The sequence below is a fragment of the Rhinatrema bivittatum genome, chromosome 5 (assembly GCF_901001135.1).
Source record: "Rhinatrema bivittatum chromosome 5, aRhiBiv1.1, whole genome shotgun sequence".
Lineage (NCBI taxonomy): Eukaryota > Metazoa > Chordata > Amphibia > Gymnophiona > Rhinatrematidae > Rhinatrema > Rhinatrema bivittatum.
Window position 1 is genome coordinate 101,033,481 of NC_042619.1, and position 25,125 is coordinate 101,058,605.

The 25,125-nt window shown below is 43.4% G+C and overlaps 1 protein-coding gene across 8 annotated transcripts in view; it reads right to left on the reverse strand.

Annotated features, from left to right (window-relative positions):
* The window catches only part of LOC115092117 (NEDD4-binding protein 2-like 2), a 314,632-nt gene that overhangs the window by 5,503 nt on the left and 284,004 nt on the right, over positions 1-25,125 (reverse strand). For 5 of the 8 annotated variants that reach the window (XM_029602661.1, XM_029602660.1, XM_029602659.1 and 2 more), the window contains one exon: positions 10,714-10,810. In XM_029602661.1, the coding sequence (XP_029458521.1) occupies positions 10,714-10,810 (97 nt within the window). Of the gene's footprint in view, positions 1-9,251; positions 9,647-10,713; positions 10,811-11,869; positions 11,994-25,125 lie in introns of those variants that run through there. The other 3 variants (XM_029602663.1, XM_029602666.1, XR_003856906.1) reach the window with 2 other exon arrangements.

The window sequence follows — 25,125 nt, forward strand, 5'->3', positions numbered from 1 at the left end:
TGGAGGATGGATTCTCTTCTGCTCTGTTTTGGACAGGGCATTGCATTTTTTTTATTCTCTTCCTGTTCAGTTATAGCAAGGGTTAAAATAACATCCCTAAATGTTGATGGGATCCATTCTCCAGTGAAGTGGAAAAAATTGCTGAATATGTTTAAGACCTCACACTCTCAGATTGCATTTTTGCAGGAAAAACACCTGTCCGATGAAGAGCATAAGAAATTGAAACCTGAATGGGTGAGCCATTGCATTTATTCCTCTTTTTCAAATAGGAAACGTTGTGTTGCAACCCTTTTACCTAAACAACTCCAATTTCAGATTGAACACCAACTCCATGACCAGGAAGGTAGATATGTCATTGTTGTGAGTACCCTGCACCAACACAAAACTGTTCTCTGCAATATTTATGCATTCGTGTACTCTCAAGAATTTTTCACTAATTTGATGAGCATTTTGCTTTCTTTCCCAGAGTACAAAATAGTGATTTGGGGGGGGGAGGGAGGGGACTTTTACAGTGTTGCCGATGAAAGAGCCGACTGCAAACCTGCTAAGGCCCCTGAACCTCGTGAGGAAAGGAGTGGGTGTTAATTATATGTGCAGGGAGCTGGGTCTGTTTGACATCTGGAAGATTATACATCCTGGGGAGCAAGATTACACTTTTTACTCTCACCTTCACAACTCATATTCCAGGCTGGATTATATCTTGCTGTCTGAGGGTTTATTCGCTGTTGTACGGGAGATTACAATTGGCTCTATATCTATCTGACCGTGCTCCGGTTTCAGTGGCCATGGAGATGGGAAGCTCTCAGCACTCTCCTTTCTCATGGAAGATGAGCCCTGAACTCTATTTAGATGCCTCTTTCCATGAGTACTTAAAAGAAAAATGGGAAGAATATGTACAGACAAATATGTCTCTGGATACTTCCCCGTCTTTGCTTTGGGAAGCTGGCAAGGCAGGGCTCTGTGGTCATATCATTGCCTATGTGGCTAAACTAAATCGAATTAGAAATGCTGATATTCTGAGACTGACAAAAGTTTTGAAGGCAGCTCAATCTCAGCATATGGCTGATTTGTTAGAGCTATCTAAGTTAAAAGCGTACCAAGCGTGTGCTGCCTTGAACCATCTTTTGCACCAGAGGGTGGTAAAGTCTTTGAGATTCTTCCAATATCAATTATAACATTTTGGTAATAAACCTAGCAGGCTTTTAGCAATTTAGTGTGTATTTGTAGTCCCACAGCCAACATAGTAGTATTAAACATAGTATGGTACAGTTTTTGGAGTACTACGAGCGGTTATACCATCATAAAGAAATGGATATAGCTGCCCGGGAGTCTTTTTTCTCAGAGTTTCTTTGGCCCAAGATTTCTCAGGAGATGGAGAGCAAGCTTAATTCCCATATTCATTACAGGGAGATATTTTCAGTTATTCAAGGTTTGAAGTTAGGAAAGGTTGCAGGGCTTGATGGCCTTGGTGCCGAATTCTATAAAAATTTTAAGGTTTCTGATACTTCCTGTGCTGGCTAAGTTTTATAATGAGATTACGCTCTCCGGTGCCTTATCGCCCTCTATGAATCAATTGGTTATTGTTGTCTTACCTAAGAAGGGCAAGGATCCCCTGGAGGTGGGATCGTACCATCGCATCTTCCTTATCAACGTAGATATGAAAATATTAGCTGCAGTATTGGCAGCTAGAATAAACACATTTCTTCCTCAAATGAGTCACATGGACCAAATGGATTTCATGAAAGACCGTCATGGTGTTAAAATGTGTGTAGATGAATTGCTGTGCTTTCTCACACATCTAAAGTGAAAGCAATTATTCTCAGTCTAGACGAAGAAAAAGCCTTTGATTCACTTTCATGGGATTATATGTTATACATATATATGTTCAAAGTTATTTTTTCTACCTGTTCCATGTAAACCGATGTGATGTTCAAACGAATGTCGGTATAAAAAAAACCTTCAAATAAATAAATATTTTGGGTGTTAACTCAATATGACTTCTCGGACAGATGTTGAGGTGGCTTCGAACCTTATATAATAACCCTAGTGCTCGTATTCTTGTTAATGCCTCCCTGGCATTACCTTTTGGTTTGCATTGTGGGGTTTGGCAGGGATGCCCCCTCTCTCCGCTGTTATTCATTCTGGCCATACAACTAAGACGTGTTGAGGTATTTGGGGGGTTTCACCATTGGTAAGCATCGAATGAAAGTTGTTATATTCACAGATGATATTCTTTTATTTGTAGATCACTTGCAAAGTAGCATACCCTTGCTAACTTCATGGAGTGCCCCCTAGTCTTTCTACTATCCGAAAGAGTAAATAAGCGATTCACATCTACCCGTTCTAGACCTCTCATGATTTTAAACACCTCCATCATATCCCCCCTCAGTCGTCTCTTCTCCAAGCTGAAAAGTCCTAACCTGTTTAGTCTTTCCTCATAGGGGAGTTGTTCCATTCCCCTTATCATTTTGGTAGCCCTTCTCTGTACCTTCTCCATCGCAATTATATCTTTTTTGAGATGCGGCGACCAGAATTGTACACAGTATTCAAGGTGCGGTCTCACCATGAAGCGATACAGAGGCATTATGACATTTTCCGTTTTATTCACCATTCCCTTTCTAATAATTCCCAACATTCTGTTTGCTTTTTTGACTGCCGCAGCACACTGAACCGACGATTTCAATGTGTTATCCACTATGACACCTAGTGGGCTGAATTGTGTTATCCACTATGACACCCTGGGCCGAATTTGCACTGAATTCTCATATCTCCGCAGCTACGGGGGCCTCCCCGTTTCAGATAGTGTATGGGAAACAGCCACGCCTGCCACTGCCTGTCCCCATCATGGTTGCATCTCCGACTGCTCAACTCTCTGCCGATGAGCTGCATCGGCTGTGGATATCCACGCAACGCACCCTGGTCAGGGCCGGCCAGGCAGCTAAGAGTTGTGCTGACCGGCACAGAAGACCGTACCCACCTCTCAAGCCGGGCCAGAAGGTTTGGTTGAGCACGCAGTTCATCCGCTTGAAGCTGCCATCCTCTCGACTGGCCCCGCAATTTATTGGACCGTTTCCCATCATCAGGCAGGTGGGAGCAGTCTCGTATCAACTTCGCCTCCCCCCGTCTCTCAAGATTCACAACACGTTCCACGTCTCCCTACTGAAGCCTCTGGGATTATCATGGCCTTCCAGCACGCCTCCGACTCCGCAACCTGTTGCCTCTGAAGATGACTTCACTTATCAAGTCCGAGAGGTCCTAGATGTGAGGAAACACAGGAAGAAATGGGAATACCTGATAGCGTGGGAAGGCTTCGGCCCCAAGGAGAACTCCTGGGAACCACTGGCTAACATCCTGGACCGGAATTTGCTGGAACAGTTCCACAAGGACTGGTGAGCGACGATCCTCTGGTGCACGACTTCTGACTGGTGAGCGACGACCCTCTGGCACTCGACCTAGGACTCCTTCAAGACTCCGTCTCCAAGGGCCCACCTAAGTCCAAGCGGCCCGGGTCCCTACGGGCTCCTCTTGGGGGGACTGCGGGCTTCCAGGGTGAAGCTCCAGTCAGCTCTTGCACCGTCTCCTTTCCTCTCAAAGTCCGCCTAAGTCCCAGCGGTCTGGGTTCCTACGGGCTCCTCCTGGGGGAACCGCCGACTTCCAGGGGTGAAGACACAGCTCACCTTCTCGACTCTTCCTCCGCTTCCACCGTTGCCACAGTCTCCAGTGCCATTGGTCTGCTGGTCATATCTTCTGCTCAGCCTCGCCACCCGATGGGAGAACCTTCGAACTGCCCTCCTAAGGAATTCCATCCTCCCGTCGGCCCAAGGGTCCACAACTCGAGCATAACATATGGATGGTATGGTTTGGTTCAATTTTTCAGATGTGGTTATAGTATATGAAATAATGTGCTGAACTATTGTAAAAGAGATCAATTATTTTTTTTTCTTTTTTTCTTTATATTTTATTAATTTTCAAATATTTATAATAAGACACTCTTGTAAGGAAATACAGAAATAAAAATCATGGAATTATACATACATCCACATATATCACTAATACATATGCTAGAAATTACTTTAACTGCTTTTCATTGGAAAAAAGGAAGGAGAGAGACAATGAAAATCAAAGGAGAACAGAGGAAATTACATATCCACTTTAACTGCTGTATAGGCCTCAACTTACTATATACCCCTTTCTACATGGATTATGTCCCGTCCCCCCCCTCCAGAAACTGCCTCAGCTGTTCGGGAATGAAAAAAATATATGTATTTCCAGCATTCTTTATGACATATTTGCACGGAAATCTTAAAAGGAAACTTGCCCCTTTGGCCAAAACCTTGGGGCGCATATTTATAAACATCTTCCTCCGCTGTTGGGTAGCCCTGGAGAGGTCTGGATAGACCCTAACCTTGGCTCCCATAAAGGGAGTATTGATATTTTGAAAATATGCTTTCATCACCTGTGCCCTTTCTGGTTCATAAAAAAAGGAAACAAAGAGAACTGCCCTTTCTATAACTTCCATATCTGTATTTTCTAGATACTCCGTTAAGTTTACTAAGCCAACCCTGTTCTCCCCAGGAGGTAATTGAGAAACATCTCTTTTAATAGGCAAAAACAAAACTTTCTTTAAAGAAGGCAACAATTCTTCAGGGATCTTTAGTATCTCAACCATGTATCTTTTAAAAGTTACCATTGCAGGTTCTCCCATTACTTTGGGAAAATTCACCACTCTTACGTTCATATGACACAAATAATTTTCAATTCATTCAATTCTTCTTTGAGCTATTATTCAATCTTTCATAAAAGAGGTATTTAAATCTTGAACCTGTTTTACTTTAACAGAAATATCTTGAATAATCATAGCTTGTTCCTGGAATTTTTCTTTATGTTCTTTATCCACCAGATCCAGTCTTTTATCAATATTTCCCATCTGCTGAGACTGTTCTCTGAGGGTCCGGGCATTTACCATCATTAGATCCCATAGGGACTCTAATGTTATTTCCGCTGGTTTTTTAAACTCCCAGGGCACCAGAATATCAGTTCCTGCCTCCTCCCGTTGGGGCTGCACGCCCGATGTTCCTGGCGAGTCGACTCCCATATCCGGGTTTCCCCTCTCTGAGGTCTCTCGTCCATTGTCCGGGAGAGAAAGTCCCAATAAACTTGTCCCAACTCCTGTAATATCGCTGGTTCCTCCACGCTGGGTTTGCCCAATCAAACTTGGATTGGCAATCGCAATTCCAGCGACAGCAGCGAGGGGAGAGCTGCACAGTGGACTGCGGGGGTCAGGAGGGCTCAGAGTGACCTCACCAGGCAAGAGTCCCGCTCCTCTTGGGACTTCCGCAGCGGCGTTTGGAGCCCCCACCTGAGTGCCTGGTATCGCGGTCGGTCATAAATCGCTGCCCTGACAGGCCAGGTAGGTCCAGAGGATAGACTCTAACTTTTCCCTTCCTCTTATGCGGTATTTTCAAGGTAAATTTTAACCAAAAGGATCAAAAGGAAATGTTAGGATGCAGAGCAGCAGACTTGGCGTCCTACAGTAGCGGCCATCTTGGCTCCTCCCCCCTCTAAAAGAGATCAATTCTAAAAGAAAGAGATCAATTATTAAAGCATCAAAAAACAAATCACAAAAATACATAGGTGTCGATACGTGTAATAGCGTGCTCGGGTAAAACGATAACAGATGGTATATTACCAAACGTAGTCGAATTATTAATAAATAGAGAAGGTCCTGGTCGAGGCTCCGAAGGACTTGAAGGAATAACTGGAGGCACCGATGAAGGCATCGAGGGCATCGATGGATGGCTCAGTGTAGTCGATGGGGCGTCAGCACCGATGGGTGGATCTGTGGCACTGACGGACGTATCGGCATCAACAGCTGAGGCATCAGCAGAACTCCCGAAGGAGGGATGCGGAATGGTGTTTCTCCTCCCGATGACAACGCAAGCAGGGAGGGCACCGGTGCCATCGGTGACCCGGGGTCCAATGGTGGAAAAGCGGCCATAAACGCTTCCATCCTCGAGAGCAGCGGTGCCAACGCTGCTGGAATCGGGTCAATGGTCGGTTCCGCAATCGGTACTGGTGTCAGTGCCAGAGGAACCTGGAGCCGATACATTGCCTTGTCGATGGTCTCCTGAACCATCCGGTCCAGTTCTTCTCGGAGACCTGGAGCAAGCAGCCCCGGCTCCGGAACAGAAGGAGGAGGCAGAGGCATAGTCGGGTGAGGGTTGCCTCGGTAACCCGGTTGCTGAAAAGGTCGGTGCCTTTTCTGGACGGGATTTCTTCGACGATGTCGAGGTCGATGATTTCGCTCCCTCGATGGTCCGAGACTTTTGATGCCAGTGGCAATGTTTATCTCTACGATCCCCTTGGTCCTGAGTGGGAGTAGAGGGTGACAAAGGCCGAGAAGTCTTCGATGCTGGACGGTCACCAGCCGGAGGTCGATGCTGGCGCGAAGTTGACGGTGCCGGTTCTGACGACATCGATGCAATGGACGGCGTCGGGGTTTGAGCATGGAAGAGAAGCTCCATCTTCTCCATTCTATCCTTGCGACCTTTTGGTGTCATAAGGGCACATTTGGTACAGGTTAGGACATCGTACTCACTTCCAAGACACATTACACAGACTGTGAAGGTCTGTGATAGACATGGTGCAATTACAGTCCGGGCACCGGCGGGAACCCAGTCGCCATGGCCATGAAAAAATTGAGCCGCGATACGGTCGACAGCCAGTAGGCCGCGAGGGCCAAACTCGACGGTAATCGGGTAAAAAACTTACTGGAGTACCGCGGCTTGAAAAAGTTGAAGGAGGGACCCCTGTGGGGTAAATTAAGTTTTATTAATTCCGTGAGGAAAATTCCTGTCAGGAATCTCTGCAGAGCTCCTTAACCACGTGGCTACTGCTGCGCGGAAAAAAGAAGACTGAAGGGGGACCCCTGCTGGCTGCAGGGTTAGTGCCATGCTGGGCATGCCCAGTAGGGGCCAGTCAAAGTTCTGGAAACTTTGACAAGTGTTCTGTGATTGGGCTCCATCCTGTGATGTCAACCAAATGTGAGGACTACCATCCTGCTTGTCCTGTGAGAAAGAGTTGCATTAACAGCGTCAAGGCTTATTTGTTAAGGGTAGCAACTGCCACACCAGCAAGTTACATCCAGTTACCCAGTTACAATTTTTAGGCAAGAATATTTTTGATTCCTTCCATTTGGAACAAACTGAAAATAAACTTTTTTGTTCCAAAAAACCACTTGTTTTCAAATGATTATCCATCCCTCATGCCCAGGGCTTCAGGATTGGGGAGGTCTTGTCTTGGGGTCCGATAGTGATTCCTGAGATTCTGATGAGGCTTGCTAAATTTCCTTAAGATCCATGTCCAGAGGGATTTATTCAGAAGTTGGAATAGAAAGGAATTGTCTTTCTGGGAGTTCAGAGAGAAGAATGGCTAATAAGGGAATGTTTTAAGAGCTGATGGCTGAAAAAAAGAATCAAATGAGATAGAGGGAACCAAAACAAGAATTGAAACAAAAACAGGTCAATCAAACATAGTATAGTTTTAAAGTGAAGATGTCAGTAAGCCTGATGGCGTGTTCAAATTGAATGAACCGCCCAAACAGTTCAATCATCCAAGGAATATGCTTTTCTCATTAAGAAGCATCCACAAGTTCCAGTTTTTATTTATATTTTGCCAAAAATCCACAAGAGGCTGGTGGATCCTCTGGGACGACCGATAGTTTCTGGCAGAGGTTCACTTCATGAGCCTCTGTTCCGTTTCATTGATTTTTTTTCTTGCTCCATTTGTTCCTTTAATGCCATCATATATATGTGACTCTCAAGACATGATTACTTTTCATCTGGATACTTCTGATTTGCTTTTGATTACTCTTGACATGGAATCCTTATATACCAACATCCCTCACAATGAAGCTATTGACATAGCCACATAAAATACCCACCTTTTTTTCTGGTTCAACTTTTGGAAATTGCACTGACGAACAATTTTTTTCTTTTGACTATCAATTTTACCAACAAATTTGTGGTGTTTTAATGGGTGTCACCATGGCCCCTGATTCAGAAAATTTATATGTTGGTATGTTTGAAAATCGCCATTTAAAAGATCATCCTGTTGTTTCTCATAGGGTTGTGTGGAAATGCTATATAGATGATGTTTTTATGGTTTGAAGGGGCACGGCAATTACATTTGAGATGTTTTTACACGGTTTAATTCTCTGCATCGTCATCTTCATTTCACTGCTAATATATAACCCTCTGACATTCCCTTTCTAGACATTATGATTCAGAAATTACAATTTAGTTTTTCCACTACTTTATACTGCAAGCCGGTGTGTTCCAATACCCTCCTGCATTTTACTAGTGCACATCCTCGCCCTCTTAAAGAGAGTTTACCTGTCAGCCAATTTTTGAGGCTTCGTTAGGTTTGCTCATCTATTATGGATTTTCAATATCAAGCACAATTGATGACAGATCAATTTTTAGCAAGTGGTTATCCTAAAGCAGTGATTCCCAAGGTGTTTCTTAGAGCCAAGTATAGCCACCGTGACTAGCTGGTTTTACCATCAACTGTTACATCATCTTCAAGTACAACTTGTATTTTACCTTTCTCTCCTCAAATTCATCATGTACGAGCATCTATTCTGGGGAATTGGCATGTAATACAGACTCATGATATTTTTAAAGATTTGCCAAGTATTACTTATACTAGGGGTTCTAATTTACGTAACATGTTGGTTCATTCTGATTTTACATCTTCACAGTTGGTTGATTTTACCAAACCAGTTGGAACTCATAGTCCCTGTGGCAATTGTTTGGTCTGTCATCTATCCATGAAGACATTTTCTGTTATGGTTCATGCGATAAATCAAACCATTAAGTTGAAACATACTACTACTTGTACCTCATCCTTGGTGATCTATTTGATCAAATGTCCTGCAACAAAATTTATACTGGCAAGACTCTACAGATGATAAAAACTCATATGATTGAACATCACTATGCCCTTACATATCACAAAGAAAATGCTCCTTTGGTTTCTCATTGTGATAAAATACCACATGTATTCGATGATTTATGTTTTTGCGTTATACACCAATAAAGGATTGAGTGGTGGGGGGGGGGGGGGGGGGAGATCCAAATTTGCAACTTTTGCGTTTAGAACAATGTTGGATTCATAGATTACAATCAGTTATACCTACCAGACGTAATGCAGAAAGTGATTTAAGTGTCTTTTTAAACTGACTGCTAAGATTGACTTTTCATGTTCTCTTTCAGGTCATCTTTTTTTTTTTTTTTTATCTGTAGCAGATTTTCTGCAGTGCAAGGTGCTTATTCTTTTCTCTTTCAGATCCACATGCATCAGATGTCACACATTTGGTCATCACGTTATAAGGAGAGTTTACTTCGTTCCGGTTTCATACTACTTTGAATTGCTGAGATCTGGTGGTCTGGATGAATGGTATACTTTTAGGCATACAAGTAAGTACTTTATTGAAACTTTTTTTGAGTTATTTCTTCAATTCTCTCTTATACTTTTCAGTCATTACCAATCTTGGAATATTTTCACCCCTGATGAAGCTTGCCCATGTGAACACCAGTCATGTCGGGCTTTTTCTCTCAGATTTTCATCATCAGGATTGGCTTGTCTGGATTAATTATAGCACGAAAGATAAAAGATAAAATTTAAACATTTTTTATTTCACATTTTTAGCACATGAAGTGATTCTATGTAAGGTGGATAACTGAACTGTCCAGGCAGTTCATTCAAGTTGAACACACTGTCAGGCTATACTATGTTTGATTGACCTGTTTTTGTTTGAATTCTTGTTTTGGTTCCCTCTATCTCTTTGGATTTATCATTGTGGGTTACCTATTGGCTCTTTGGTATTTCTGAAAAAAGCAATCAACAATGAGACTTATCTGCTTGATAATATTGGAAGTCTAAGAATTAGAAATAAAGAGAGTGAAAGAGAGCCGCATCCAGAGGAACAAGTACCAGAGAAGATTCCCGAGAGGATGGCTCCTTCCCTAGAGAGCTTACATGCAAGGATATGCAGCATTTGCTATTGTGAAATATTATTTCTTTTTTGTGCTCATGGGCTTAATTTTTTCTGTACTAACTGGTACATTAAACCTTTGTATACTGGCTGTGGATTTTATTTCCTGCAATTAAGTTACCAGTAAAGGATTTTATTTTTTGAACAACCGCTACAGTGTGGCATGTGGTTTGTTCCATACTGGACTGGTTACAGAAGAGCTTCAGGTGAAAAAAAGAACTTGTGAGCATGGGTCCAGTCCTGGCCCATGATGTCCCCCATGAGCCCTGCATGCCAAGAGAAACTGGAACAGGGGCTATATAAAAATATTTGTAAATTCTAGCAGGTCCTGTCTGACAAAGCCTGAAATAAAAATAATGATCAAATGGCTGGCAGCTAGGTCCCATTTCATGGATACAAAATGTTGGGCCTTATTTACTAAGCATTTTTCCATAGACAGAGAATGGGAAAAGAGCCTTAGTAAATCAGGCCCTTAGCCTGCTGTTAAGGTAGCCACCATGCCAATGAATTGTAGCAAACCTAAACATGCTCATGGTTTACAATATGGTTTGTCTCTATCTATTTCTAAATTTAAATTCAAAATCCAATAGTTGTGAAAGCGGTACAGGAATTTTGGGAGATCAAATATATTACAGGTTACGTAGTTTTCCACTTACTTGAGTCTTCAAGGCCGTCTACATGTGGATTGTGAGGGACATGTGTTGATATAGTCCTTGGAGTGATTCTCCGTATCATTTTGAAGCGGATTTGATCCTGATGCAAATGAAAAAAAAGAAAGAAAGAAATGTAAGAATCTTCTGCAAGAAATCACAATCAAATATTAAATGAAAAAGAATGCAAAGCATACACAGTGTTTAGCGTCCATGACAAACTGTGAAGCCTTCAACAAAACTGAACAGAATGTGACACCACTGTGGAAGGCTCTGCTATTTCTTCAAACCATGAACATAATCCAATGTACTGCCAGTAAAATACAAGCCAAATATGAAAATCAAATATGAAAATCAAAACATTAAGCCGTGCCCTTATGCTTAAGAACTACTGAAACTGATAACTTTTGCAGAAATAGTGAAAAGACAACTGTAAGGACTGAAGGAAGTAAAGCTATACCCAGCAATTTGACACCTATGGCCAAGTGACAAAGTATACACTCGCCCTCTATTCAATACATACCACCATGAGCTAGGAGACTGTTAAATGTTTTTTTTTACATTTAAAATATAACACTATTATTGATATCCTGTAAGTAGACACAAGTGTGACCTTGGTCCCAAAAAGAGAGCCACATGATGTGATCCTTAACCTCTACCCAACTAATTAGTTATACTTGCCTTGCTAAACAGTAAGGTATGATCATCCACAGACAGACCCTCTACCAATACAGTATAAATGACCACAAGTTAGAAACAGAAATATGCAAGCACAAACTGAAATGTATTACAAGGATTTGCTACTTGCTTTCCTTCTAGGATACTCAGAGCAAGAAACAATATTTCAGAATACAAAAACCTGGTATAAATACATAGAAACAACAGAGGAATAATGTGTGGCAAACAATCAACTGGTCAATAAAGCTCACAATAAACTTTTAATCAATGCATGCAATCACAGGTGTGTCACAAAATGTTATTTAGATATTTAGATATACATTTATGGAAAAATGGTACACACAAGGACTCCGACACAGCTGTGTTTCGCATCAGGAGCTGCATCAGGGGGATCACAACTTCTAAAAGTCTGAGAATCAAGGGCAGCTCAATTCTAGAGATCATGAATTGATTGTATGCAGTTGAGGAAATCTGTAAGACTTACGAGCCAAAATTTTGAAGTATTCAAAGAAGCGTATCACAGAAGGTCCGTGGGAATTGCTCACTCAGTCAGCCTTAGCAGCGGGTAGGGGGAACCCGCCCGCGGAGCTTAAGGTATCGAATGGGTACTTGGTCAGAGGAAAGAATAATCTTTAATTTAGGTGCACAACCGCTGAAGCTAGACTTATTGCAGAAATCTTACTGTACCGGCAGTCTGAACGGTGATGTGGCAATTCATACATAGAATACACAGAATAAGTTACATACTTAATAAAAATAGATAACCTAATACAAAGTATTTAGCATAAATACATAAACCAAAAAAATAGTAGATAAAACAGTGGAGTTGGACCGGCTCAGTAGCTCATGTTTTAAGTACTGTGCCATGTGAAGGTCCCTGGATTGGGCCTTTCATGCCTTGGGTTGTCCAGGGCTGGGGATGCTGTGGAGGCAGCATTTATGACCCCCCCCGCCCCCAGGAGGAATTAGTCAGGGTAATATCTAGAGGCTGAATTCAGGGCCCATGACTGCAGGGTTCCAGAAAGTGTTCTCAGAACCAACCTTTGGGTAGGGCAAGCTACATGATTGCCAGGACATGAGATTTGGTGCACCTTAAAGTACAAAATGAGGCTAGAGCATGCTAAACCTCCCCAAAGGCTAATGAGCCATTTCTACATCTATGACACTCTGCCAAGGCATGCAGCTGCCAGGAGAAGCAACACCTAATAGCATGTTGGCTTCCTCTATCATGATGTGACAGACTTGCAATATGAGCAATGAGATTATGAGATATTACACCTAAAACTGCAAGACTGGCTCCTTGCATAAAATGAAGTTGAAGAATTATTAAGCTCTGCTTCTTCCAGCTATAGGCCCCAAAGAACAGCTGGGAGATACAACCATGGAAGTAGGGTGTAAATTGAAAGTACTGGGAATCAGAAGCATGGAGCAATGGAGGAGAGGGAGACAACAAAGACTGATGGTGTGCGGGGGGGGGGGGGGAATAAAAAATCCAGGATAGAGGAATAGGAGCCAGGATAAGAAAAGAGGGAAATATGAGAGGTCCACAGACAGAGGGAGAGAGGACTGGGACTGGTGGAACAGAGAAGAAGAGCAAGAGAGGATCATATTTGAGCACAGGGAAGAGAGTGTAGAAAGGATCAGGGGTGTGGCAGATGAAATCCGGGGATGGGGGGGGGGGCAGGACAGTGCAAGAGACAGAGGACATCAGGATGAAGGGAGGCCCAAGATAGCAGAAGAAAGGGTTTGGAGCCTGGGGAGAAGGTAACAGGGAAAGAGTTTGAGCTGGTGAGGGCTGGGGATGGGGTGAGTATAGAGAGTGGAAATGGGGTACTAGGGAGTGAGTAAAAGAAAGAAAAACAGAAGTCTAGGGAAGGCATGAGAATGGGATGGGAAGGAAGACAAGGGAAGAAAGTTAGGAATGGGGATTAGACTGGGAGAATGCTGGTAGGTAGGTGAGAGATGAAATAAAGAGACTGTGAGGACTGAGAAGGACAATGGGAGTAAGAGGAAGAGAAATAGAATAGGAAGGTATGAGAGTGGGTGCAAAACAATAAAAATTTGCAGAGGGGGAGAATTGCAGGAGCGAAAGGAGCCTATATCATCTTGCCCTACCTTGAATAGAAGTTTTCCTGAGAAATTCCAGCTGATGATCAGCCTGAAGTGTGATGACCAACGTCATTGAGACATAATGGCTTATACATATAAAAGAGATACTCTGTGGCTTGCAACTGAAGCTGCACACTAAAGAGGAACACCTTGGGAGAAGATCTGGTGTTGTGCAAGATCTATACTTGGTATGTATATTTTTCTTCTTTTTTCCATTGTTTGAAGATCCTCTGTTTTGGACAACCCAATAGGAGTAAGAAGAGGAAAAGAACTGTCAGGACCAGGTCCAGCATGCTCCATCCAACTTCTTAGCCAAAAATTGAGATCTTTATGGCATCTATCAACCAAGATTTCTCCACAGGAATTTCTGAGTTTGGCAGGTCACCCCCTGCTCTTAACTAGTCTTCTGTTTTGTTGAGCCCTGATGTCCATATTCCACCTATAATGGGAGTAGAGATGGTCCAAAGTATCAATATTCTTCCAGAGGACAGTTGACTATACCAGAGAAGTTGAGTCCAATTGGAGTACTTGCTTCTGATAATGCCTCAAGACTATCTGGTCTGCTCATTAAAAAACCAACTTTAAGAACTTTGAGAGTTTGAGGACAGGTATAATGAGTCTTGAAAGTTCATTAACTGCCAAAAGTGACAATTCATTGCCAATTCTGGGAGAGTTGTCTGTTCAGATAGGCTCCCATTCACAACCTTTTAAAGAATAAGAGGGGAGACAGTTAAATTGAAGGAGCAATGTAGATGGTTACAGAATTGTGAGGCAGCTTTGATTAGAGACAAGAAATTTTATTTTATTTATTTATTTGTGGTTTTTTTATATACCGATATTCGTTAAATAACATCACATCGGTTCACATTCAACAACAATTCACAACAGCGCTATAAAATATAGGTAATAGCAGCAGTGTTTTACAGGTAACAGTTAAACTTAAGCGATAAGTGACAATTCTATAAAATGTAAGATGGTAACAAGATAGAAAGAAGGTAACTATATACAAGAAAATTATATGTAAGAAAATTGCCAAATTAAAGGCAATGTTATATTAACTAGCAAATTAATTCTCATGGGGTAGATATGAGAGATTTCTGCAGGAGGAGTTGTGAGATCGAGAGAGGATAGTAATGTTTATAATTGATGGAGATTACTTTATGTGAAAGCTTGAGTGAAAAGCCATGTTTTGAGTTTTTGTTTAAATTTCTTTGGGCATGCTTCTTGACGTAGATCAGGGGGCATGCTGTTCCAGTGTGAAGGCCAAGCTATGGTCATGACACGCATTTTAGTTGCGTGGAGAAGAGTTGTTTTGTGGGAGGGTGTGTATAGAGTGGCAGCATGCTGCGTTCTAGGGGGTTTGGAGTGCTTGTGGAAATGCAGGGCATTGTTGAGCCAGGCCATATCTTCAGTGTGTAGGGTCTTATGTATCAACGATAGTGTTTTGTACATAATCCTTTGCGCAATGGGCAGCCAGTACAGCTCTTTGAGAATCGGTGTGATATGTTCTGACTTGCGTGTGTTGGTGAGTATGCGTGCTGCTGAATTTTGCAACATCTGTAATGGCAGGATGGTGGTCTTGGGTAGGCCAAGAAGGAGGGCGTTACAGTAGTCGACTTTAGCAAAAATAAGGGATTGAAGTATGGTACGGAAATCACATTGGTATAGTAGGGGTTTTAATTTTTTAGGGTATGTAGTTTAAAGTAACCATCTTTTTTTTTTGTAATTTATATTTTATTGGAAATTTATACAAGATAGTATACAACCGCCACTTAATCCATAGTACAAATACATAAAAGCAAACAGCTATATGGGCTAATAAACATTATATGAATTACATACATTTCCTCCAAGGTGTAAATATCATACTGCGGAACTTTAAACTACTCCCATATAGAAAACAACAACATTTATGGATCTGTCTGGTCCGCAATGTCCCCCCTCCCCCCCCTGCACAACCATCTAGGAGAACACAATCAAGATAGGAGACAAGCAAGATAAAGTATATAAAGTATATATGGGACCCCTTGGGAATTAGTTCACCAGAAAGCCCTGAAACCCACTCTGGGGGTCAGTACTGTATATCACACATGGGGGGTATCCCCTCCTAATTCTCGGTGGAGTCCAGCCATATTTTCAGTGGATGCCATTGCATCTGTTTCTTCTGCCGCTCAACTATGTTGGCTTGAAGTGAGTGAAGCTTATTCACCCGAGATTTAAGATCAGCAAGTGTAGGGACAGAACTCATCCGCCAGCTTTTGGCTATCTCACATCTAGCCGCAATAAGTATCAATGTCGCAATTCTCCCCTGATCACGTGTACCTTCTATTGGCAGATTTAATAATGCTTGTTCGGGCGTTAAAGTGAACCGTAACCCCGTTATCTGATATATAGTGGTATTGATTGACTGCCAATATGGTACTAGGTTAGGACATGACCACCACATGTGATAATAGGATCCAATATGGCCACAACCCCTCCAACATTGTGGATCCTTAATCTTAGAATAACGGTGGATACGGAGAGGGGTCAAATACCACCGCAATAACACCTTGAAGCTGTTCTCACTCAAAGCAGCATAGGGAGAGCTCTTCTTTGTACCAAGGAAAATAGCGTCCCAGTCAGCCTCCGATAGGGACCTTCCCAAATCCACCTCCCAAGCCCTCATAAAGGCTGGCTTGTCTTTGGGGTCCTTGTTCATAAAACTATAAACTTGCGAAATTGCCCCTTTCAAGTTGTCTGCCTGGGCACACCAATTCTCCATTTGAGTCTTTCCCATTGCTAAATCACATGCCATCCGTTCCCTCTGCATAAAGTGGCGCAGTTGTAGATAATAAAATACATCTGACTCCGGTAGAAGGTATTTAACTTGTAAGTCTTTAAAGGCAATCATCTGTTTCCCGTCCCACATTTGTTCTATATAACTAAGCCCTTTTTCTTTCCACTGTACTGGAATACGTGATTGACTCCCTGCCGGGAACCGAATGTTACTGGAGACTTCAGTACTATAGAAATATCGTCGGCTACCCACCAATTTCTCTTTCCATTTGTCCCAAAATCGCAAAGTATTGCTAGTCGCTATCGCCATCGGTAGAGGTACGTGCCAAGTATCCTTGGGCTGCCATACCAACGAGCGAAGCGGCGCTTTTCCCAGCCACACTTGTTCTATATCTACCCACTGTTTTTGTTCCCGTTTCCTATGCCAGTCGAATATTGCCCGAATTTGCGCCGCCATAAGGTACCAGCTCAAATTTGGGACCCCCAAGCCTCCCCTCAATTTGGGCCTATACATAACTGCCTGCGCTATTCTTGGCGGCCTCCGCTTCCAGATGTAGGAAAAAATTCGGCGCTGCCACTGTTTCAGCATCGCTGAAGAGATATGGATAGGTAAGGCTTGGAATAAATAGCCCAGACGAGGCAAGATATTCATTTTGACGGAGGAGATCCTGCCAAACCAGGATAGATAAAGACCCTCCCATCTATCCAGATCCTTAAAGATTTTATGTATGAGTGGTGGGTAATTCAACCTAAAGAGGTCGTCGAGATTATTACTAATTATGACCCCTAGATATTTAATTTTCTTAGTAGCCCATTTAAAAGGGAGTGACGCCTTCAGATGTAAAAGCTCGCCCTCCGGTACAGTCAAATTTAAGATTTCCGATTTGTCGGCATTGAGCGTGAAACCTGACACCTTTCCAAATTCCCTCAGAGTGTTAAGCACCGCCTGGAGTGATTGATCAGGCCGTGTTAGCGTAAAAAGGATATCGTCAGCAAACATTGCCATTTTGTACTCCCTCTCCCCCACTGGTACCCCCCTCACAGCACCACTTGCGCGTACTTGTATGGCTAACGGCTCCAAGAATATTGCGAATAATAGCGGCGAAAGAGGGCACCCCTGTCTCGTTCCCCTTTTAATGTGGAAGGGCTCGGAGTAGGTCCCATTGACCTTTACCCTAGCCTGTGGGTCTGTGTATAGCTGTTGAATCCAATTTAAAAAAAGAGGCCCAACATTCATTTCCTCCATGGTCCTAAATAAAAATCGCCAATGAACCATGTCGAAAGCCTTCTCCGCATCCACCGATAACAACACCGCCGGGAGGCCCTCGATTCCAACCCTCTCCACCAGAGCAATAATTTTCCTAATGTTGTCAGCCGCCATTCTGCCGGGTATGAAACCGGCTTGATCTGAGTGGATGAGGCGCGCTATCATTCTATTTAAGCGGGTTGCCAAAATCTTGGCCAGGATCTTCAAATCCACATTTATAAGCGAAATGGGCCTATATGAACCGCATTTCTTCACATCTCTCCCCGGTTTACCCAGTATGGTAATACCTGCTATATTTGCCCCCTTACACAGGGAATGACCCTCCCTCAAGGAATTGAATAAATCCAGTAGTGGTGGTATTACTACTGGGGCCATTTTTTTGTAAAACTGCGGGGTAAACCCGTCAAGCCCTGGGGCCTTATTCGCTTTTAGATCTTTAATGGCCTGCTGAATCTCCAGAATCGAAATCTCACCGTCCAGAAAATCCCTCTCCGCACCCGAAAGGGAGGGCAGCGAGATACCCCCCAAATACCGATCGATTTGGGCATCCACAATGTCCTGCGCCTCGGAATAAAGTGTTCCATAAAACTGCTGGAACCGCTGTCTAATAGCCGGAGGTGCAGTTAGGGCTTGGCCCTCCACCCCCTCTATCACTAAAATTTGATTTTGCATCATGCGCTGCTGCAAATATCTGGCCAGTACACGACCGGACCGGTCCCCCCACTCAAATTTTCCCTGAGAAACCAACTTAGCCCGTACCGCCAACTCTGTGTCCGCCATGTACCTAAGTCGCTCCCTAGCCCTTTGCAGTCTGGCATAAGTGACTTTGGAAAGTGTTTGTTTATGGGACTCTGCAAGAGCAGCTATTTCAGCCATCACTAGTTGTTTCTCTTTTTGACTCCTTTTTTTGCAGTAAGAACCCCGAGAAATTAAGTGTCCCCTTACAACTGCTTTCAAGCAGTCCCATACAACCGCCGGTTTCCCATCATTAATTTGCAAATATTCCGCTATCCTTTCCTGTAGTATTTTACTATAAGTATCATCTAGGAGCAGCGAATCGTTCATTTTCCATGGACAAAAGCCCCTATCGGTCTGGTAAAGAGCCACCGAGAGGCTCACTGGGGCGTGGTCTGACCATACTATGTGCCCTATATCAACGCGGGTAACTCTGCTAGCTATCAATTTGTCTATTAGAAAGTAATCGATCCTAGTGTATGACTGATGGGCTGAAGAGAAAAATGTATAGTTGCGACTAGTTAGATGTCTTTGGCGCCAGATATCCAGGAGATGCCAGGACTTCATAAGAGACCGTAGGCTCCTCCGTGCTAATCCCGTACCCCTGCCACTGCCTCCTGAATTGTCTAACAGTGGGTCTATGGTTAAATTGAAGTCTCCCACCAGAATCAATTTCCCATCCCCTTCCTTGCGCAGTAATTCATCCACCCTCACAAAGAAACTCTTTTGATCAGTATTTGGAGCGTATACATTTAGCAATGTATATACCTCGCCCTGCAGTTCAAATTTAACCAAGAGGTATCTTCCATTTTCATCTTCAATATGTTTATGTATATTATAGTCCATACCTTGCTTGAACAGGATGCACACTCCTGCATATTTACTGTGCTTGTGTGCTGCAGAGAAAAATCTGTATACCAAGCCTGGCCACGCGAGCAGGTGTTCATATCTACGCCGTAAGTGTGTCTCTTGCAGACAAATTATATCTGCAGATTGGAACTCCTTGTCTTGCCTTAACAACTGTCGTTTACGGGGTACGTTTAGACCCTTTACGTTCAAAGAAAAAATTTGCACCGCCATCCCTAAGTAATATTTGGGAGCACCAGTACATCGCCATAGGGCTGCCCCCCACAGTGTGCAGACCCACCCACCAACCGCTGAGTTCCCACGCAGCGCTCCCCAGTGATCAGCCTCACATATCTGGTAATAGGTAGAATCCCTAGTGCACCCTTACTTAATGTCCCCCCTAGTCCCATAGCATCCAGTGTCCCCCCTATCCACAAATCCTGATCGCCTGTCCCTTCATCTTTGTGCACCCCACATACCCCTCCCCCCGCCCCCATTTCAGATGCCATATCACTATGGCCTGCCTGATGTACAGGCTTGGTCGGCGTGTAACTGGGTTCAGTAGGCAACCCCCACTGACTCCCGGCAATGTATGCATTCCCCCCCCCCTCCCCAACACTCATCAGCAACATTCAACTGTGATCAGCGTATCAAAAAAGACAGAAATATGAGCTTTAAAAGTATAGCGCTCGCATTAACTAAACGGTACGTCTCAGCTTGAAAACATACCAACAGTCCCGGTTAAATTAGATCGGCCAAACCGTGAACATGTCCATGAGTCCCAAAAGCTGCTCTACGGATACCCGAACTTCACCCCTGATCCTCCAACGATGACTGCATCGGTGTTCCAGACTGCCGTTGCAGGCGCCGACCACCCTTCTCGACCCTTTGCCAACGGGGATATTCTCTCCGCTCCGGCTGCCGGAGAGGAGCTTGTGGCTGCACTGAGAATCCTGCAGCCTGCAAAATGGCCGCCGCCTCCACTGGCGTCGTAGCTTTGGTGGTTATTCCCTTTATAGTTATGGAAATCCCAGACGGGTATAGCCATCGGTAACGACAATCTTCCTGTCGAAGCAGAGCGGTAATCTGCCTGAAGTCCTGCCGCCGCCTGAGCGTCCCCGGAGACAGATCGGTAAACACCGCGATCGAGTTGTTTTCCCAGTCCCAGCTCCGTTTTTGCCGCGCAACTTGAAGTATCTGCTCTTTCACCGGGTAGCGCAGGAAGCATGCTATTATGTCTCTCGGTAAGTTGCCTTGTTTAGGCCCTAGTGTCCGATGCGCCCGCTCCAGTTCAATCTCAAACTCAGGAGTTATCGGTGTTCCGTCAGCCATTTTAGCGAGAAGGACTCGACTGATGGATTTTACCACCTCGTGGCAATCTTTGTAGGCCTCAGTTTCGGGGACCCCGCGAAATCGCAGGTTACACCTGCGACTTCTGTTCTCCAAATCCTCCAGCTTGAGAAGTAGGTCGTCCGCCGTCGAGGTATGCTGGGCACTTTGTGTCTGGAGTTTCCGTATTTTGTCATCTTGGGCTTCTATGCGCAAATCACAGTCATCTACTCGACGCCCGATGTCGGCCATTTCCTCACGAAATTCAGCGAACTTCTCCAACATCTCCTGCTTATTCGCTTTCATATCCGCTCTTAAGTCCATGAACCATTGACGAAATTCACTTCTCGTAGGGACCGCGTCTGTTTGTGCAGCAATATCCATCGCTTCATTCACCTCTATCTCCTCACCCATATCAGACTGGGCCGGGTCTCCCCCCGCGGCCGTTCCAGCCTTTAAGTAAGAGAATCGGCTCAGATCAGTGCCCTTTTTTCGGGTGGACATATGTATATATGTGCGCTGCACGCTCCCCGAATTTTATATCTGCCTCAGATGAGTGTCGGGGGGGGATGCACTCGGATAACAGCTCTATGTGCCCGGGAGCTCCTTAGTTAGGCTGCCATTTCTCCCGGTGACGTCCTAAAGTAACCATCTTTTACAGTATTATTAATATGTTTTTTGAAGTTAAGATGGTTGTCTATTGTGACACCAAGGTTTTTAACATTTTGCGTAAAGGTCATTGCGGGGGATGTCATGTGTCTAGATGGGCTGTTATTGCTTTTCTGGGGGGAAATGATCATGAGTTCTGTTTTATCAGGGTTAATGGCGAGGTTAATACTTGTAAGGAGTGTGGTGATAGTTGCAAGGGCGGTGTCCCATGCCTTGAGGGCATTGTTAAGTGAGTCAGAGATGGGGATGACGATTTGAACATCGTCAGCGTAAATAAAGTACATGAGGCCAAGTTCTGTATCATAAGCTGGAAAATTTAGAAAAATCTAGGAGGTTAATTTTCCCCATTGATGGCACCATTGGAGCTGGTAAAAAAAAATAATAAATAAATAAATAAATTCTATCTTGAAGTTCTGCAGATACCCGTTGATTCTATTCCTCCATAAACAAGTCTTTTTTTACCTTCCCATTCATGGGAGGGCAAAGCCGGAAATGAATACTTCTGAGAATTCAGTGGCAGACAGTTTGGATTTAACCAATTTCCTGAAGGATTATAAGAGAGAGATTTCCTCAAGGGCTAATTTATTTGTAATATTTGCCTTAGAACCAGATAAAGACTGGACCATGAAAATGTTTTTGTGCAGTAAAGATACTATATTTATGGGTCATAGGATAGTTTTATTCCCCAATGTAGCTACAATAATGCAAGTGAGGAGGAAATCCTTTTTGATGATGAAAGAGTAGTTGCCCTAGGAGCTATTTTTATGTTGAAGTTTCCCTGTAAATGTTTAATGAAACTTGGGAGAAATAGATAAATATTCTATCAGCTGGTACAACTGGAGGATTTTTTTTGCAGAATAGGGTTTCTCCCATTTGATCAGTGCAATATATATTGGTTGTTTATATGATCATATTAGGTATTTAATTCCCCCCCCCCCCTTTTTTTTCAAGTGTTCTCTTGCACAATTCCTCTAGGACATCTAAATAATTGTGATGTTATTTTGGTAATTAAGAAAAATTGCTTTAAGTGTATTTGACTGCTTTTTAAAAATGATTAAAAAATAAGTGGAAAACTGGCAAGAAAAGAGGTAAAGAAATGGGTATAGGACAGTTTGAAGGGGAATGATTGGAGAGAGAGAGAGTGAACTTGGGAATGGTGGGAAGTGAGAGAATCAGAAAGGAGGCATCAACTGGGAGATAATAGTAATGGCGCCAGATATCTAGAGATTGGTGAATGGGATACCCAGGGCTGAAAGGGAGCAATGGAAAGGGGAGGTGAAAAGATGGAGCAGCAAGAACTAGAGGGTAGAAGGAGAGATAATATCCGAGTGGATAGAGGCAGAAAAATGAGATGAAAGGGAAATAAAGTCAGAGAAAAATGTAGGGGGAAAAAATGAAGCAAACAGGAAGAAAGAGAAGAAACAAAATGGAAAGGAGACCCTGGAAGAGGAAGGCACTGAAAGCAGAAAAAAAGACCAGGGCCAACATGATTAGAAAAAATAAAACACCCAGACAACAATGGCAGAATATTTTAAGTTCGATGATGGGAATATTCAATTCTCATGTCTTCGTATTTTCCCCAATACAGGAGGAAATTGATTTCTGTTTCCCCAGTGTTGCACTGCATGCAGAGTCTGACTTCTTCGGGTTTCCAATTCAGTTTTTGTCTATAATTTTATTTTTCTAATTTGTGGTTCCATATTGTATATTAGGTGAGAGATGCATATGTTCTATATGTATGAGAGAATTAAGGTATTTTACAAGTGTTTAGTTTCTATGTGGATATCTGTAGCAGTCGAGCTTGTTCTGTTTTTCCACTAGAAAGTGTATTGGGTGTTCTAGGGCACAATGTAGTATTAGCAGTGCTGCTTTTCATAGATAGAATGTTTTTCTGTTTTGGTATGACAAGTTTGCTTTATAGGTTTCAAATGTGTTTTTTTAAATTGGGTTTTGTGATAGTTCCAAAGTACCTGGTAGTAGTGAGTAGCTTTTACTGAGGTGACTCCAGAATATGTATATTATATACATATAGAAAATGCTTGGAGTGAAGGGGAGGAGAGGGAGAGAATGCCTGAAGGGGCATGGAGGTGGGAGAAGGGAGAGCGTGCCTGGAGGGAGAGGAGGGAATGTGGAGGGGGCAGGGAGAGAGAGTGGGAACAGAATGTCATGGAGAGAGAGAGAATGGATGGATGGGTGCCATCAAAAACATTTACCCAGTATACTTCAAATTGGCCTTGGGAATACTGGTGCAAGGTCCCTGGACCAGGACCATCATTCCAATGACTGCACTAAAAGGAAGTTGGGAAGGGATATAAAATAAGGGGGAAAATCCCCAGGTACTTGCAAAGGAAGGCTCACTGCGCCAGCTCCTAAGCCCTAGCTCTGACTGAGCTGGAAGTACTAACAGCAGGAAGAAACTGCCATGTCAAAAAAAATATATATATTAGCATTGAGGGCCTGAGGGTTGGATTGAAGAAGAGTCAGAGGTATGAGGTACAATGTTTTTACTTACTAGAGTAACCAAAAAGGATGTTGCTGATTCACAGGCCGATTCAGTAAAAGTCACGGGAGAGCGGGCGCTTGCCCGCTCTCCCGGCGTGTGCACAGGCCACTCTCCTGTGCACGCGATTCAGTATTTAAATGAGGGCCTGCGGTAAAAAGAGGCGCTAGGGACACTAGTGCGTCCCTAGTGCCTCTTTCTTGACAGGAGCAGCGGCTGTCAGCGAGTTTGACAGCTGATGCTCAATTTTGCCAGCATCAGTTCTCGAGCCCGCTGACAGCCATGGATTCGGAAACCGGACGCCGGCAAAATTGAGCATCCGGTTTTCAACCTACGGGCAGATTTAAATTTTTTTTTTTTTAAATTTTTAATTATTTTTTACTTTTGGGATCTCCGACTTAATATCACCATGATATTAAGTCGGAGGGTGTACACTTTCCCAGTGCCGGCAAAAATTAACGCCTACCTTTGGGTAGGTGCAAATTTCTGAAGCCGCACATTACTTAGTGAATCGCGCGGGAATAACAAAAAGGGCCGTCAACATGCATTTGCATGTTGCAGGCACTATTAGTTTCAGGGGGGGGGTTGGACGCGCGTTTTCGAAGCGCTATTACCCCTTACTGAATAAGGGGTAAAGCTAGCGCGTCGAAAACGTGCGCCCAAATGCGGGTTAACAGTGCGCTCCGACAGAGCGCACTGTACTGTATCGGCCTGTAAGGAGAGTAAGCTTGGCAGAAAAGCCAGGTCTTTAGTGTGCTGTAGGGATGTTCAGCCCAAAGATTCTTTTTGGTTTGTTTTTTCATTTCAGTGATTTATTTTTCTGTGTGCTTTTGTTTTGTTTAATGCTTTTAGTTTGATTCATTTACCAAACCAATAAGTAAACATTAAACCTCCCACCCCTCCCAGTGGAGACAGAGACTGGGGACTGAATGCTGATGAGACTAATTACCAATCACTGCTGCCCTTTTGAAAAAAGGCATTTTTGAAGAGAGACAGAGAACCTAAGTCAAATAGAGAGAGGGAGAGATACAGGAATGTAGTCTTGAGGTGAGACTAATTGCAGCTTCTAGCTTGCTGCTTATGGCAAAGGAAAAGCAGTTGTAAGTAGCTGGGAGTTTCTTGCAGTTATTTATTTAGTGTATTTAGCTCACACTTTTTCATTGTAGTTAAAGGTGAGTAACATTCAGGTATAGTAAGTATTCTCCCTGTCCCTACAGGGCTCATAACGTAAGTTGGTACCTGAGACAATGGAGGGTGAAGTGACTTAACCAAGGTCACAAGGGATGGCAGTAGGATTTGAACCCTGGCTTCCCTGGTTCGCAGCCTGCTGCTCTGAATCACTAGGCTACTCCTCCACTCCACTCCCTGGGGAACATGCAGCTGAAAAGTGGAGGTACTTATGTGGCCCCTCCCATAGATGGGGGTTTACAGATTACATAAAATTGTATAGCTGTCACAGGTTTAAAAATAATTCATTTTACAATTAACGTTGCAAGCTAAATATCAG